Source organism: Phoxinus phoxinus, assembly GCF_949152265.1.
Source record: "Phoxinus phoxinus genome assembly, chromosome: 5".
NCBI lineage: Eukaryota > Metazoa > Chordata > Actinopteri > Cypriniformes > Leuciscidae > Phoxinus > Phoxinus phoxinus.
The window spans coordinates 14,895,883-14,910,856 of NC_136880.1; the positions used below are offsets into that span (position 1 = coordinate 14,895,883).

A 14,974-nucleotide genomic window follows, 5' to 3' on the forward strand; every position below is an offset into this window, starting at 1 on the left:
ATGTGTTATTGGAGTCTATAAAAGTTAAACATTTACTGATCTCAAGTGTCAAGCCTACGCTAATTATGAAACTACACTGCCAGTATACCATAGTTATACAAATGCATTTACATTAAAAAAATTGTTCCTATTCAAAGCGTTGTAAACTGACAGGCAAGGCAAGTTTATTTATATAGCACATTTCATACACAATGTTAATTCAAAGTAATTTACATAGAAGAAATTAAAATAATCAAAAGAAATAAGAATAATTAAAACAATTTAAAAGAAAAAAGAAAAGAAAATACAGTGCAAACAGTCGGACGAACAGTGGCACAGTGCTCCTTCAGTCAATGCACAGCTGAACAGATGTTTTGAGTCTGGATTTGAATGTGGCTACTGTAGGAGAACACCTGATCTCTTCTGGAAGCTGGTTCCAGCTGCGGCTGGCATAGTAGCTAAAAGCAGACTCACCGTGCTTAAAGTGAACTCTTATTTCTAGCTGGTATGATCCTAATGATCCGAGTGATCTGTTGGGTTTATATTCAGTGACCATATCTGCAATGTATTGAGGTCCTAGGCCATTGAATGATTTATATACCAGTAATAATACTTTAAAATCAATCCTATATGTAACTGGGAGCCAGTGTAAAGAGCTGAGGACTGGTGTAATATGTTCATATTTTCTGGTTCTGGTGCTATTTTGCAGTTTCAGAAACCAATTCCGCCAGAGACCAATTTACAGTATATAGCGCTTTTAACAATATAGATTGTATCAAAGCAGCTTTACAGTGTAGGAAATTAAAAGTAACAGCGATTGTTTTGGCTTTACAGCAGCTCTAGATGAAAGTGATTGTAATTTAGATAAATTTTTAAGATGAAAAAATTTGGTTTTACAGATACTAGACACGTGACTTTCAAAAGAAAGGTTGTTATAAAATAGCACACCAAGGTTCCTAACCGACGACGAAGACTTGACAGAGCAGCCATCAAGTGTTAGACAGTACTGGTCAGATAAGAATGATTAAAACCATGCTAGTGCAATTACACTAATGCCAACATAATAATCGAGTCTATTCAAAATAATGTTGTGATCGATGGTATCAAATGCAGCACCAAGATCCAGTAGCACTAATAGAGAGATACAACCACGATCGGATGATAAGAGCAAATAATTTGTGACTCTAATGAGAGCTGTCTCGGTACGGTCTAAATCCTGATTGAAAATCCTCGAAGATTCTTGCTAAAAAGGAACATAGTTGTGAAGATACCGCCTTTTCTAGTATCTTTGACCGAAAAGGTACGAGATCAGCCTGTAGTTGACTAATTCTGTAGGATCAAGTTGCATTTTTTTAACAAGGTCCAAACTCAAGACATGCGGCGTTAACAGATAACGCATGCAGGTCACCCACACGCTTGACTGACGATAAGGCTATCAGAAGCGTGGTTTTGAGCGAAAGGAATTTCAGGTCCACCGTCTGCAAGGGTTCAAAGGGATGTGCTTTCAAGGCCTCTAGGTCTTTAGAAAGATCCCAAATAGGAACCGACGGGGGCCGCGGGGGATTCATCCTCCTGGCTCCTCTAAGGAAGCGGATGATGAGCTCGTTCCTTTCTATTGACTGGCCGCGCGTCGACTCTGCGAACGCCGCAGAGTCACATGCGGCGTTCAGAGCACCTTCAGCTGGGCTTGCTACGTAAGCTCCTACAGCGCTGGCTGAACGCACGGGTACCGCACCGAGCTTGGGTGACTCAAAGCTGGGTCTCAGCTCTGGAGCCTTGGACAGCGGCCGAGTGGTACCAGTCGGGGGTGACAATGGGCACCATTTCGTACCGGAAGGTTATCTCAACAGATGCCTCCAACCTAGCCTGGGGTGCTCTCTGCGAGGGCAGACCGGTCTTTGGCCAATGGTCAGACCGGGAGAAAGGCCTTCACATAAACTGTCTAGAGATGATAGCGGTCGAGAATGCCCTGAAACATTTCCTTCCACACCTGCGGGGCTACCACGTACTGGTTCTCACGGACAACATGGTGGCCTACGTGAACCGCCAGAGTGGTGTCAAGAATTCAAGAATCTCAATGCTCTGGCAGAACACCTCCTTGTTTGGGCTTGGCACTCCCCGCTCTCGCTGAGAGCCGCGTATGTGCCTGGTCGCCTGAATGATGGTCCAGACTGTCCCTGCATCCTCAAACAGTCCAGGTGCTGTGGCGCCGCTTCGGCAAAGCGCATGTCGATCTATTTGCGTCAAAAGACAACGCTCACTGCCCAGCGTTCTACTCAAAGACCGAGGACGCGCTGGCCCAGGCATGGCCCAGCTGCCCTCTGTACGCATTTCCCCCGATCTTGCTGTTACTACAGGTAATCAGGAGAATCGGGGAAAACGGTAGCTCTGTGCTCTTCATAGCCCCGTGATGGGAGAACCAGATTTGGTTCCCGGAGCTGATGCGGCTGACGAGCATACCCCCATGGCCGATTCCGGCGAGAAGGGATCTCTTGTCTCAAGCCGGCAGCTCAATTAGCATCCTCATCCAGAGCGATGGTCTATGCATGCATGGACAATCAACGGTTACCCGTTGCTCTGCCAGAAGGGGTTGTAAACACGATCACGCAGGCTAGAGCTCCTTCTACTAGAAGACTCTACGCGTCCAAATGGTCTGTGTCAGCTGGTGCGCCGACGAAAACCTAGACCCACAAACGTGTGGTGTCTCGGGGGTACTTTGTTTCGTTCAAGAGCTGCTGGATATGGGCAGGACCCCTTCCACGCTCAAAGTTTATGTTGCGGCCATTGTGGCGTTTGCAGAGTTGACGCGCGGCCAGGCGATAGTAAGGAACGAGCTCATCATCCGCTTCTTTAGAGGAGCCAGGAGGATGAATCCCCGCGGCCCCCGTCGGTTCCTATTTGGGATCTTTCTAAAGACCTAGAGGCCTTGAAAGCACATCCCTTCGAACCCTTGCAGACGGTGGACCTGATATTCCTTTCACTCAAAACCACGCTACTGATAGCCTTATCGTCAGTCAAGCGTGTGGGTGACCTGCATGCGTTATTTGTTAACGCTGCATGTCTTGAGTTTGGACCTAATGACTCTAAAGTCATCCTCAAACCTCGATATGGCTATGTCCCCAAAGTGCTTGGCACTCCATTCAGAGCACAGGTTATTACATAACTGTGATAAGAGTTATGTAATGAACTGTGATAATATTATCGGCTCTACCGGCATCCGGTGGCGAGCTTGATGTTAACCTTATCTGCCCTGTTAGAGCGTTAAGGGTTTACGTCATCCGCTCCGCTGCCTTCAGGCACTCGGAGCAGCTCTTCGTTTCGTTCGGTGGACGCGCAAAAGGTCTCGCTACCTCGAAACAGAGTCTATCCATCTGGATAGTGGACGTGGCGGCGTATGCGTCAAAAGACCTGCAGTGCCCTTTGGCGTTAAGGCTCATTCCACTAGAGGCATGGGTGGTTGCCCTGCACGCTTAATAAACAAAACGCAGCAGCTCGAGTTCTTACCAGAACCAGGAAGTATGATCATATTGGCCTGGTTCTGTCAACTCTGCATTGGCTACCTATTAAACATCGTATACATTTGAAAATATTGCTGATTACTTAACAAAGCACTAAATGGTTTAGCTCCGCAGTACTTGAGCAAGCTCTTAACGCATTATAGTCCTTCACATCTATTGCGATCTCAAAATCCTGGCCAGTTGATAATACCTAGAATATCAAAATCGACTGCTGGCGGTAGATCCTTTTCCTATTTAGCACCAAAACTCTGGAACAGTCTTCCTACCATTATCCGGGAAGCAGACACACTCTGTCAGTTCAAAGCTAGATTAAAGACACAACTCTTTGACCTAGCATTCACATACTACATTATAGACTTCTATAACTCAATGTTAGGCTGCATAGATTAGGTCAGCCGGAACTGGGAACACTTCAAATCATGATGTACTCTTGATGTTTTAATAAGAATTGCATCTACGCTAATTTTAGTGTCTTTGTTTATCCCAAGGTTTTCCCGCAGCCTGCTGGATCCAGGCCGTATCCAGATCTGACGAAGGACCTTCGCCTGGACCCGATGTCAACGCACACTGTAAAAAATGATCGTGATTTTAACGGTTAAAAACTGTAAAAATGCTACAGTGAAAAACTTTTAATTGGTTAACAGAAAGTTTCCGTACTATATACGGTAAATAACTGTGATAGATCTAACACATCACAGGTACATTTCATGTAATTTTACTGTAAAATACCACTAAATTTACAGTTTTTTGAAAGTGAAAAAGAACAACTCATTGTATAATTTACGGTGAAAAATCGTAAATTGACATTCCCACAATTCCCTGTGTGACACTTCACATTTGATGTATTTTTGTTGAAATAACTGTTTCTTCATAGTTTTCTTAGTTTTTTCTAATCAGTTATGTACATTTGGGTTTTATGTTACATTTAATGTTGTTAAATTAATGTTTATTGCATTTTTAAAATTTCATGTGTCACCATGATGGTGTTTTGTGTTTGTGTGAATCAGACTGTGCAGCTTCTATATATTAGTATAAATTTTCTTGTAGAAGAGCTGCTTGTGATCATGAGCTTTGATTGATCATGTGACTTTCATCACTGCTGGGATTGGTGATTAGCAGTGTATTACAAATTAATATTTCAATGAGATGGTACACTGTAAAAAATTGCTGTAAAAAAACAGCCAAATTTTACAGTCACATGCTGTTTAATTAAAAAAACAGTAATATACCGTAAAAAATACATTCTGGGTGATATTTGTCATTTTCGAGAAACTAGCCTACAGGAATATATTGTGTGAATATACAAAATCACACCCTATACCCTAATTCACTATTCCCTACAATAGTTCACTAATATAGTCTACTTGACTGAGTGAATAATTTCATAGTTAATTCAGTTAATTTTCGAAGTTAATTGAGACACTGAGGAACACCTGCTGTTAACAAGCAGAATCACTGAAGGAAAGAGGAACAAGAGGGACAGAAAAAAAGATGAAATCAAGATAAAATAAATGAAATCTTAGCAAAAGATCTTAGCAGAGGAGGATTAAACAACGCCACAAAAAGCAGTACCAGATTCACTTATTACTAACCTGACTTTATTTACATCTACAGAAGGACTTATTGAAAGGTGGCAGAGGTTTAGATGTCATTTTATTTTCATTTGATGTTACCATGATGGTGATCAGTGTTTGCTTTAGTTGGTCTCTTGACCATTGACCTTTAAACATTAGTTTATTTTTGGCTACGGTAGCTGTGACTTGAAAATACATTTGCTATGGCAAAAAAAGCTGAAAGAATACAGGATCAGATGACTATACCTTTTTGTTCATTGTCTCAATCATATAGTGGCCTAATTCAATTATCTCATTTGTTGTCTAATGTTATTATTGATGTTATATATTTTTGATTTTGGTGTTATTGTAATTTTACAGAATGAGATTTTTCCGAAATTTGCAATTTAGAAAATATGAAGGATTTTATAAAGTTTATACTAAGAACATTTCGAATTTCCATGTCAGCCAGACACACACAGAGACATCAAGAATCGGAGTATGAATCTCAACAATGGTGACAATCCTAAGTTTTATGCTGCAATGCATGTTGGGTACAACCATAGTACAAAAAAAATTAGCCATGCATTGCAGCATGAATAAATTATGCAGATGAATGGTCTGGTTATTTTCTTTCATTTGTACTTTTTGCTTTTATTTTTGCTGTTGGTTTTGTATTGACAAAGTAGCGTATTCTGTGATGTTCAGATTTTATGTTATCTTTTTTGTTGATTGTCACCATTGTTGAGATTCATTGGCTGATTCTTGATGTATTTGTGTGTCTAACTGAAACCATAGTTCAACATTTTTTAATGAATGATGAGTTTAAAAAAACTTTCACAACCGAATGCGTAGCACTGCTTGGTCTTCTGCAGTAGTTTCACAGTGTAGTAATATTAAATTAAGCTGTTTTAAAAAAAAACACATTTTTGATAAGTGATTAGAAATTGATTGAGATCAGTGAGACAAACATTATGTGATGACATAATATTCAAAACATAACCAGCAACACCTGATCTAATTTTTGTTGGCTTTGCTTCGGCCACAACAACTGTGTCATAAAAATACACAGTTAAAGCAGCAAAATAAAAACTAATGTTAAAGTCAAGGGTCAGGAGCCCAACTAAAGCAAACACTGATCTCCATAATGGTAATGTCAAATGAAACAAAACAACATCTAAACCTCTGTTAATTCTCAATAGGAATTTCAGTAGATGTATGAAAAAATTAATTAAGTCAATCTGGTTAATAATACGTGAAGCTGGTAATGCTATTTTTTAGAGTTGTTTAATCCTTCTCTGCTGAGATCTTCAGAGATTTCATGTCTTCTGTGGCTGAAGTAAGTTGTAGTTCTTGTGTTTCGCTTTTTTATCTTCTTGTTGTTCCTCTGTCTTTGTCAGGTGTTCATCACTAATGCTCAATCATCAGTTAATTAATCACTGAATTATATAATTAACTTCAACACTGCTTCAGTGTTACTCCAACACCCTGTAGTGTGGACATACAAGTGTTCATTTAAAACTGAAGATTTTGCAGTGGGGGTGTCCAATAAAAAAAAAAAACAGAGTGAAGTGGAATTTAACGGTAATCAACTGTAAATTAATTTACGGCATAAAACTGTAGAAAAACAGTATTTTGATTACATTGATATTTTGATTACATTGATAGACATCTTTAAAAAGAGCAGTTACACCCCCACCTCTCCTACCCGCTCTGCAGACACTCATAAAAGTAAAGTTAGGAGGGGATGTTTCATTGAGCACTGTTGCACTGCAGCTGTCTTCCAGACATGTTTCATTTAGAAACATAAGAAAGAAAAAAAATGGCTGGTTTAGTTTAGAATTTGTTGTTAGCCTCCCGAGCACCATAAATTCATGTTTGATCAGAATGATTTGTATTTGTTCTCCAGTTTAGAGATGTTTAGACTTTTTTGCGCACAAAATATAGCCATGATAGTCATAATGTGCCATAATGCTAAATGGTCTAATAGATCAATGTTCTGTAAATAACATTTTGCCACCATAATCTAAAGCTGACGTGCAATTTTTGGTGAATGTCTAATGGGAGGACCTTTGCGGCATCCTAAAATTAATAAAAAATATAATCGTGCAATTATTTGCTGAGACCTGACACGTGGCAAATGTTTACACTGCCCTGATATTTTGTGCAGTATCAATCCAATATATTAAAACAGTTTTGAAAACAGAATCTGGGGTTTCATTTAGCCTATAAAACGTGCAGATTTTAACTTGAGAGTGTGTACGCTAAAATCCACGCCAACCTATATTTATAACTGTTAAAAACTATTCAGCTGCATACAATTTCAAGAACATTTGACGGATTTCACATCTGGAAGATTTATTCTCTGATTCACACGTATGCACATTTGAGAAATGATTGTAAGATCAAATGTAGAACGGTTTCTGCGCAACATTTGATAAAAAATACACCTGATGTGAAATTTTACTTTCTTACCTCAGACTTGTTTGTCCTGTAAATCCACAAAGATTGATCACCCCTAAAGCTCATTTCTAATTGGTGTTATACAGTAAGTCACCTCCCCAATTTCTCCTTTACAATATCACAGTTGTGATATATGATTGACCAAAGAAAGAGACAATCTTTTACATAAAAATAACATGCACATGAAGTAAATGTTTTTTTCCCCTTCATTTTTTAGCATTTACTATTCCTCACGAACGCTAATAACAGGTTATTTTGACCAGATCCAGATTCAGACAATTTAGAAATAGTCAACACATCACATAGAACCTTCCTGAAAACACAGAGATTGTATTGTTCTAGCCTCTTCCACGTTGTAAACGTCCCAGACCTATGCGATCAATTGGGAGACCAAATTCTCCTGACTGGCCTCTTTTATTTGAACCTCTCATTCTGGCACGGTCAGTGGGATTTCTGTCAGATGTCGAAACATCAATGGGGCTGGTCGGTTTGGTCCTTGGTCGCTGCATTGGACGGCTTTCTCCAAGTTGAGCCTTGTCAATAGAGCCTGTGTCTCCTGGCCTGATAACTGTAAAAGTACTGCTCTCTCCAGACACTATCTGCTCCACAGAACCTTGTTGTCCAGGCCATTTTTGAGGAGTTTTGCTTCGCCTAGGGGAAAGAAAATGGAATTAGAGAAGTTGTATAATCCCAAACAATATATTAAAAACTCTAATATGATCGCATATTGTACATTCTTAATTGACATAATTATTTCAGATCACTCTTCCGATGAACGCCCATTTGTAATAACTGTTGTACTGTAGCTCAGGAAACAAGAACATGTTTCCATTGTTTCCAAGGAACTAGAGCCCTGTTATACATTTGTGGATGAAATATCCCCTGGTGATAATTAGATCACATTAAACTGATCCATTGTTTTATTCATAGACCAAAGCAGTTGTCTCTGCTGTCCAGTCTAAAATCCCCATAGTGATAACTCTATTCATGGAAGATGACTGAAGTTGCGAGGAAACACTTTATCCACAACAGTAAGATCAGTCAGCGTGTGATCATAACTCAGACTGGTTGACCGGAAGTTGATCTTTTCTCCATGTTAATTTCAACACCTCCGTGTTCTATGTATTTGCATACTCATTTTTGCAGAGGAAAGCATGACATCACTCAGTACCTCTTATCTGTCTTTGTTTTCATGAAACTCCTGGAAAGGGGGTCAAGGGGTGTTCTGAAGCCCGGGATCTTCTTGTGAACTCCTTGCACTTTTGTTCCGTTCTCAAACTGACCTTGATCAGTAACATCAGTCTCTCTGGCCAAGAGTTTAGTTCGATTCTAAGGTCAAAACAAAAACCCAAAAGAATGAAATCGTCACTTTGATTAATTCCTACCGGAGACACATTTGAAAGGTTCATCAGGACTGGCAGAAACCATCATTCCCAACTGGTCTCGTTTACCTTCTGTTGAAGACTTAAGCCACTGCAGTAAGACAAGGTGACCGTGAACACACCAGACAGAATCAGCCACATCCAAATCTGCATCTGAAAGATGTACACATGACTGTGAACTGTGAGTAAATATAATCAGACTAATAGGGCATCTTTGATTAGGATTTGACTTTAGATTCACTGGAATGGTCCTGCCCGACTGTGGCACATGTTCACCACTGATGTCCCTTTAGAAAAGGTCAAAGAGATGGAAATAATGTAGCTATTTCTGACCACGGGGGCACCGTGTCCCCAAAGAGAGTCCCCTTGTGAGGACCAACTCTCATAGCAGGCAAATAATCCCAGTCATCAATGTATTATTCACTGATCCTGGATATGGACTATATGTGCTAATCACCTAAATCAAGTGCCCGACCCAAAAAAAGTTGAACCGGAACAGTCTGTTAATTACAATTTTTTAAATAAAATGAGTTACAAAGTCTGTGATTAAGAATGAAAATATTGGGCAAAGAAATGATTACAATTCATTGAACTGGACAAATGTGCTGCATGCAAAACAGAAAGAAGCAAAAGAGTATTTGTGTTATAACTAGACAGATAAAACATCCTAAAACTCTATAATATATAATCAATTATTATGCATGGCAAAAAGACGTATCACACTAAACTATACAGAAGATCAGCTATTAGTGTAAGTGGACACCAAGCTTCAGACAAGACGCCAAAACACAATTTCCAAAGTTAAATCTAGTAAAAATGCACCAAATCGGCGACATCACATAAATCATGATGTGAAGATGCCCGTTTCCTCATCCTAAACCGATCCATCGCAAATACATCCCTTCCACATTTCCTCACCTTTCTCAACACCAGGATTCACTGAGAAGATGAAGTTTCAATATTGAGTCTTCTTTCCCCCTCTTGCTTCGATCCCTTTAATAACTATGTTATAGATTCCCCTGGATCCCTGTCTCTCCAATCAACATCCTCCATTTCCATGACATCACGATCACCCTTCACCAGAGTCCCATGTGTTATCAAATATCTATAAAGGTGCTTGATGGAAATGTGTCAGTAACTCTAGCCGTCTTTTCACTCTTTTGCACATAACCGAGCCTTCGACCGCACGTCTGTCACCTTGTTCTTATAAACTAGGTGTTGAGCTGTTGGTTGTCAAGCTTCAGACTGTTAGTTAAGAGGGCGGCTGGGGCCCATTTCTTTTATTAGACTCAGTTACCAATGCCAGGGCCCGTCTGACTAAGGTTGACCTTTTAATGCCCCCCTGTGTATTTATGTGTGTATATGGAGGGGGTTCCAATAAAATCACACGTATGACATTTGCACTCTGATGCCCTTTAGTGCAGCAGAATTACATTGCGCTGAGTATGTGTCGTAAAAACTAGGGGGCAGTTGTGGCAGGCTCAGACTGTAGGAATTTAAATGGATCAGCATTGACCTGCCAACACAGAAATAACATGAATTGATATTTTTAGGTCGCATATGTATATCTTACAAACAACATATTGCATTGCAAGGAGCGTCAGAGTTACTTTGGAAAAAATGGTGCTAAACAGCTGGTGTGGAGACGTTAGACGTCCCAGGACAACTTCCCTTCACCAGCAGAGGGAGTGAGTGCTCCTCAGATCCGCTGACTGGGGGAACAATACGTCCATGTTCTCGAACCGCATCATTACATGGTTCGTTTCAGGGAAAAGAAACTGTGAAGGCTCTTTACAGAACATAATGGATCTTACGGAAGCAAGATTTACAGTTTTTTTTCAACTGCGTACACACAAAATCCTTACAATTTCTGAATCCTGACAATCAAACACCAGAACCACACACCCAATCTACAAAACCATACACTAATTCTCGGCCTTAGGCTCAGGTTTCAATTTCATAAAACACTTTTTGAAAACCACAACACACAATTCTCTATGTAACACACAAAAATCGAACAGGAAGTATCTTGATTTCAAAATGCCACACTAATTCATCAGTTCCTCACACACACTCCTCACATGTGCAAACACTCATTGCTTTACTTAACACCAACCAATCATGGCTTTAGAATTTGCCTATAAATAGGCCAAAGGTCAAGTTATAGGTTTTTCAGACTGTGTAATACTGTATTCACAACCACAAGTTTACAGTAAAAAAATAAATTGTTTGGTTTCAATCTTGCTTCCGTGTTTACCGTGAATTTTTCAACATCTCTCTGCCAATTGCTTTCAATCTTATACAGAAATGTACAGGAGCTCATGAAAGAAGAGCGTTAGGTTTTGAATAACTTTGTGTATCTGATACTGTGTATCCAAAAATATTATATTATGGCCTATGGAAAATGTTTTAACTTTAGTCAATCTTAGCTCTGTGTCACTGATTCCCAGAAAGACTTTTAGAGAACGGAAGAGAATAGACACACTTGACAGTAGAATGTATTTTTTAGAATATTTGGAAATTGCAGTCTATTAAACATCTGTCAAAAAATCGTTTTCTGTACTGGTTTGGATTAAGCTTTGATTTCTAAATAAATAGTAATTCCACACCAGACTAACCATCTGCCTATTTTGTCTTGAATGAGCTGTAGTGTTGTGATCCATACATTTTTGGCAAGGAAGGAAGTTTTATACTTGCCAATTTGAGTATACTTGCCAAATCCTCTATATCTGTTGTGGGTGCACCGGGCAAAGAGCAAGACGCATACAGTTTGTCATTGTATTCACTGGGCTGTGTAATTGTCACACTGAAGTTGGGAGAAACACCCATGGGGTTGAATTTTATCATATTTTCACAGGATTAAAAACACAACTTTAATGTAACTGCTCCATTTTTATTTTATTTTTCACCACAAAAATTGTGTTTGTCAGCGAATTTGTCACCTGACTGTAGCTCTATGCAAGGAAAATGTTGAGCCAACAAAGCTCCAAGACTATAATAAATTCTCTCTTTAGGGTAAAGCAAATGCTCTGTCTTCAACTGAATGGAGAAAGTGAAATTATAATTGTATCCAAAAATTCAGTAAACAAGACATTAATGCTGACAGGAATTGTAAACAAAAATAGTTCCAAACAAATCCAAAGCGGAATCAACCAGGCATGGTGTGATGTGTCTCTGAGCAACACACAGTAGTGGGGTTTTGCTACTGAATTACTCAGTTTTATTTTAACCTTTCAGTTGGTTGAGTGATTCAATAACTCACTGCTGTAACGAAGTTTACAGTAAAAATTACTGTACAAACGTCACCATGTAATGGTGAATTCATACAAACAGTGAAATGTCCCCGTACTCAAACTACATTTCAGAACTCTTGTATAGCTATCCAATATACTATGCAATATCTGCAATAAAAATACATTTGTCTCCCAACAGTTACGGTTCCCATAACCATGTTTTCATTAGTCACATTATCCTGCTCCATCTGTCTAACTGCAGCCGCAGTGGCTTTGTTGAGGTTTTCCTTCTGCAGTTATTCTGGGACACCGTCTCTCCTCTAGGTTGTTCTGCCACTTGCAATGCTGCTCTATTAGCTCACGTCGTGTCTACTGTCTCCATTTGTGATAAATGTTCCTGCGAACTGGGAATATTGCATAATTCTGCACGTAGGTGCCCCCGCAGCTAACCCCCATTGTTTATTTATTCTAGTACTTCCCACTTACAAACATATGCCTCAATATTATAGGGGTTATACTAAGCTGAAATAGATTTCTGTGGGTGGTTTGATGAAATACGCATGAAATGTGGAGTGACAAAGTCATTTGTCTAAACATGTCCTTACCAGTGAGTTAATGTGGGTGTAAAAGCAACAACATTTTAATGAGACATATTTATATTTGTAATGAGTGAATCACTTGAAAACATATAAACAATAAAATGTAAAAATGCAAGAAAGACTGAATAATCATTCATAAAGACAAATTAATATACAACAACAGGAGTTCCAGTTTAGTCAGGTGCGGCTGAACGGTCACACTTTTCAACGCCCCTCTTTTTTTCCCTTTTTTAAAAATCTTTACCTATAGACCGATAACCAAAATCTTCGTATTATTTTTGATCTTTGAACAAATTAGCTTTATATGCTGACACCACTATATTATTTCTGTCCAATTAAAGTACATCTGTGCCTTTTTATTGAGCTTTATTACAACATTTGTCAAAATCTATTATCTCATTTCTTAAATAATCTAAATGTCTCACACCCCCCATCTAGAACCCCTTTAAAAATGCTCAATGTTTTAAATATCTTGGCATTAACACCACCCCAGACTTAAACAATTGGGCTCCCAGCAATTCAAATTATATAATTCAATGAATCATTAAATCAATTAATAAATGGTTATCTCTACCAATGTATTATATTTGACAGATCAATATATTAAAAATGAATGAATTCGTATATTTACTCTAATCAATTCCTCTACCCCCACCACATATTTTTTTTCAGTAAAATGAGGAAGCTTTTAACTAATTTAATTTGGGCAAATTGGCATTCCCGGCTGAGATTCCCTCTTTTGTATTTACAATATGAAAGGGGATGTTTGCTGTTGCCTAATCTGAAGTGGTACTACTGGGCAGCTTTGCTAAGAGCAGTAATGTTTTAGTTTACAAAAGAAAAGTCCATCCCATGGCTACATATTGAGGCAAGTACAATTGGACAATTTCCCTTAAAGCTGTTTTTGTACTCAGCACCACTGCCTAAAACGTCCACTTCAAATCCCTTTTGTTAAAAATGTTATGGTGGTTTGAAACATCTTGAAGAGATTCTACAATGTTTACCCCTATCTGCGGGAAAACTCTAACTTAATGCCTCATTTAGCAAGGAAATGCAAGAAAAAAGGTGGAGCTGGAGGGAGGGAAGAGCACAGTAGAGCCACAGGGGTGGATGGACGAGGTGTAGCGCTGGACCGGAGGGACGAGGGAGTCTTGCAGGCTTGATGGATGATGGGTCATGGTGGAGCCAAGGGTGTGTGGAGCCAATGTAGAGCCGATGGGTTGTCAGGGTGAGGTGGAGTCCGGGGCTCGAAGGCTTGAGGTGGAGCCGGGGGATCGACACTCCTAGGCAGAGCTGGGAAACTGGAACAGCTGGGAAACTGGAAGCCCAAGGCTGATCTGAGATGCAAGGTGTAGCCAACAAAGGAGGAGCTGAAGGGTTAAAAGGAGCCAGTGGAGACGGGTCAGGCTCCAGATAAGTCTTGAGCTCTGGGACGATAGTGTCCTCAGGGGTAAGCTCCATTAAGGAAGGGATGGCCGGCTCACACACCTGGTCAGACTTGGCTCTTCAAGGCACTGGGTCTGTGGTGGGCTCCGGCTCTACATTCTTGCTGGGCTTCGGCTTTGTTGTTGTGGTGGGCTCTGGCTCATACTCCATTTGGGCTTGGCTGCATTGGCATCATGCATTGGGGAGACTTTGGGTGCTGGCAGGTTGGTAAAGTGGATGCTTACCGATGGTAAAGGAGGATCCACATTGAAAAAGTTCCTGGCTGTTGTCGTCATAATAGACGAGATGCAGCAGGTCTAAGAAGTCCTGTGTGTGTTCCTTGAGGGAATGATACAACTGTGAGAGGACATTCATCTTTCGGTTCAGTTGACACAGAGATGGGGTGAGCAGGATCTATTTGCAGCTGTTTCTTTTTATTTACAAACTCAAAATAAAACAAAGGTTCTCAGGATACTCAGATATCAGGAACACAAACAGAACAGCCAGCGATTTGCAACAAAGACAGAACCAAGACAAAGAGAAAACTGGCTCAATATACACTAACACAAACCAATGAACGAAACGAGAGACAGGTAAAGTAACAAAAGCTAAAAGAAACAGGAAAAAAATACAGTAAACAGTGCAAAACCAACTAAGAATACAATTCATACAAAACTTAAACTCAGACAAAATGGGACAATATCTAAGTGAGAATTTACAGTTTTTCTTGATTGCTTAAACACTATAACCAGGCTTTTGAACTTAAATTTCAAAACCAAAGCCATTTATCAAAAAGCACACCAATTTATACCTAAAGCACAC

The 14,974-nt window shown here is 39.7% G+C and overlaps 1 protein-coding gene across 1 annotated transcript; it reads right to left on the minus strand.

Annotated features, from left to right (window-relative positions):
- Positions 1-7,385: 7,385 nt before the first annotated feature.
- LOC306999540 (uncharacterized protein) lies at positions 7,386-10,149 on the minus strand. Its single transcript, XM_079614289.1, has 4 exons — positions 9,814-10,149; positions 8,965-9,048; positions 8,685-8,842; positions 7,386-8,164 (listed from the first exon to the last, which is right to left on the minus strand). The coding sequence occupies exons 2-4, from the start codon at positions 9,046-9,048 to the stop codon at positions 7,852-7,854; spliced, it is 555 nt and encodes a 184-aa protein (XP_079470415.1). The 5' UTR covers positions 9,814-10,149; the 3' UTR covers positions 7,386-7,851.
- Positions 10,150-14,974: the final 4,825 nt, after the last annotated feature.

Excerpts from the sequence above, each read along its gene's own strand:
- LOC306999540 (XM_079614289.1), bottom strand. The coding sequence starts at position 9,048 with ATGCAGATTTGGATGTGGCTGATTCTGTCTGGTGTGTTCACGGTCACC. Across the intron at positions 8,843-8,964 it reads GCTTAAGTCTTCAACAGAAG|AATCGAACTAAACTCTTGGC; the intron begins GTAAACGAGACC and ends TTTTGACCTTAG. Across the intron at positions 8,165-8,684 it reads AAAACAAAGACAGATAAGAG|GCGAAGCAAAACTCCTCAAA; the intron begins GTACTGAGTGAT and ends TCTTTCCCCTAG.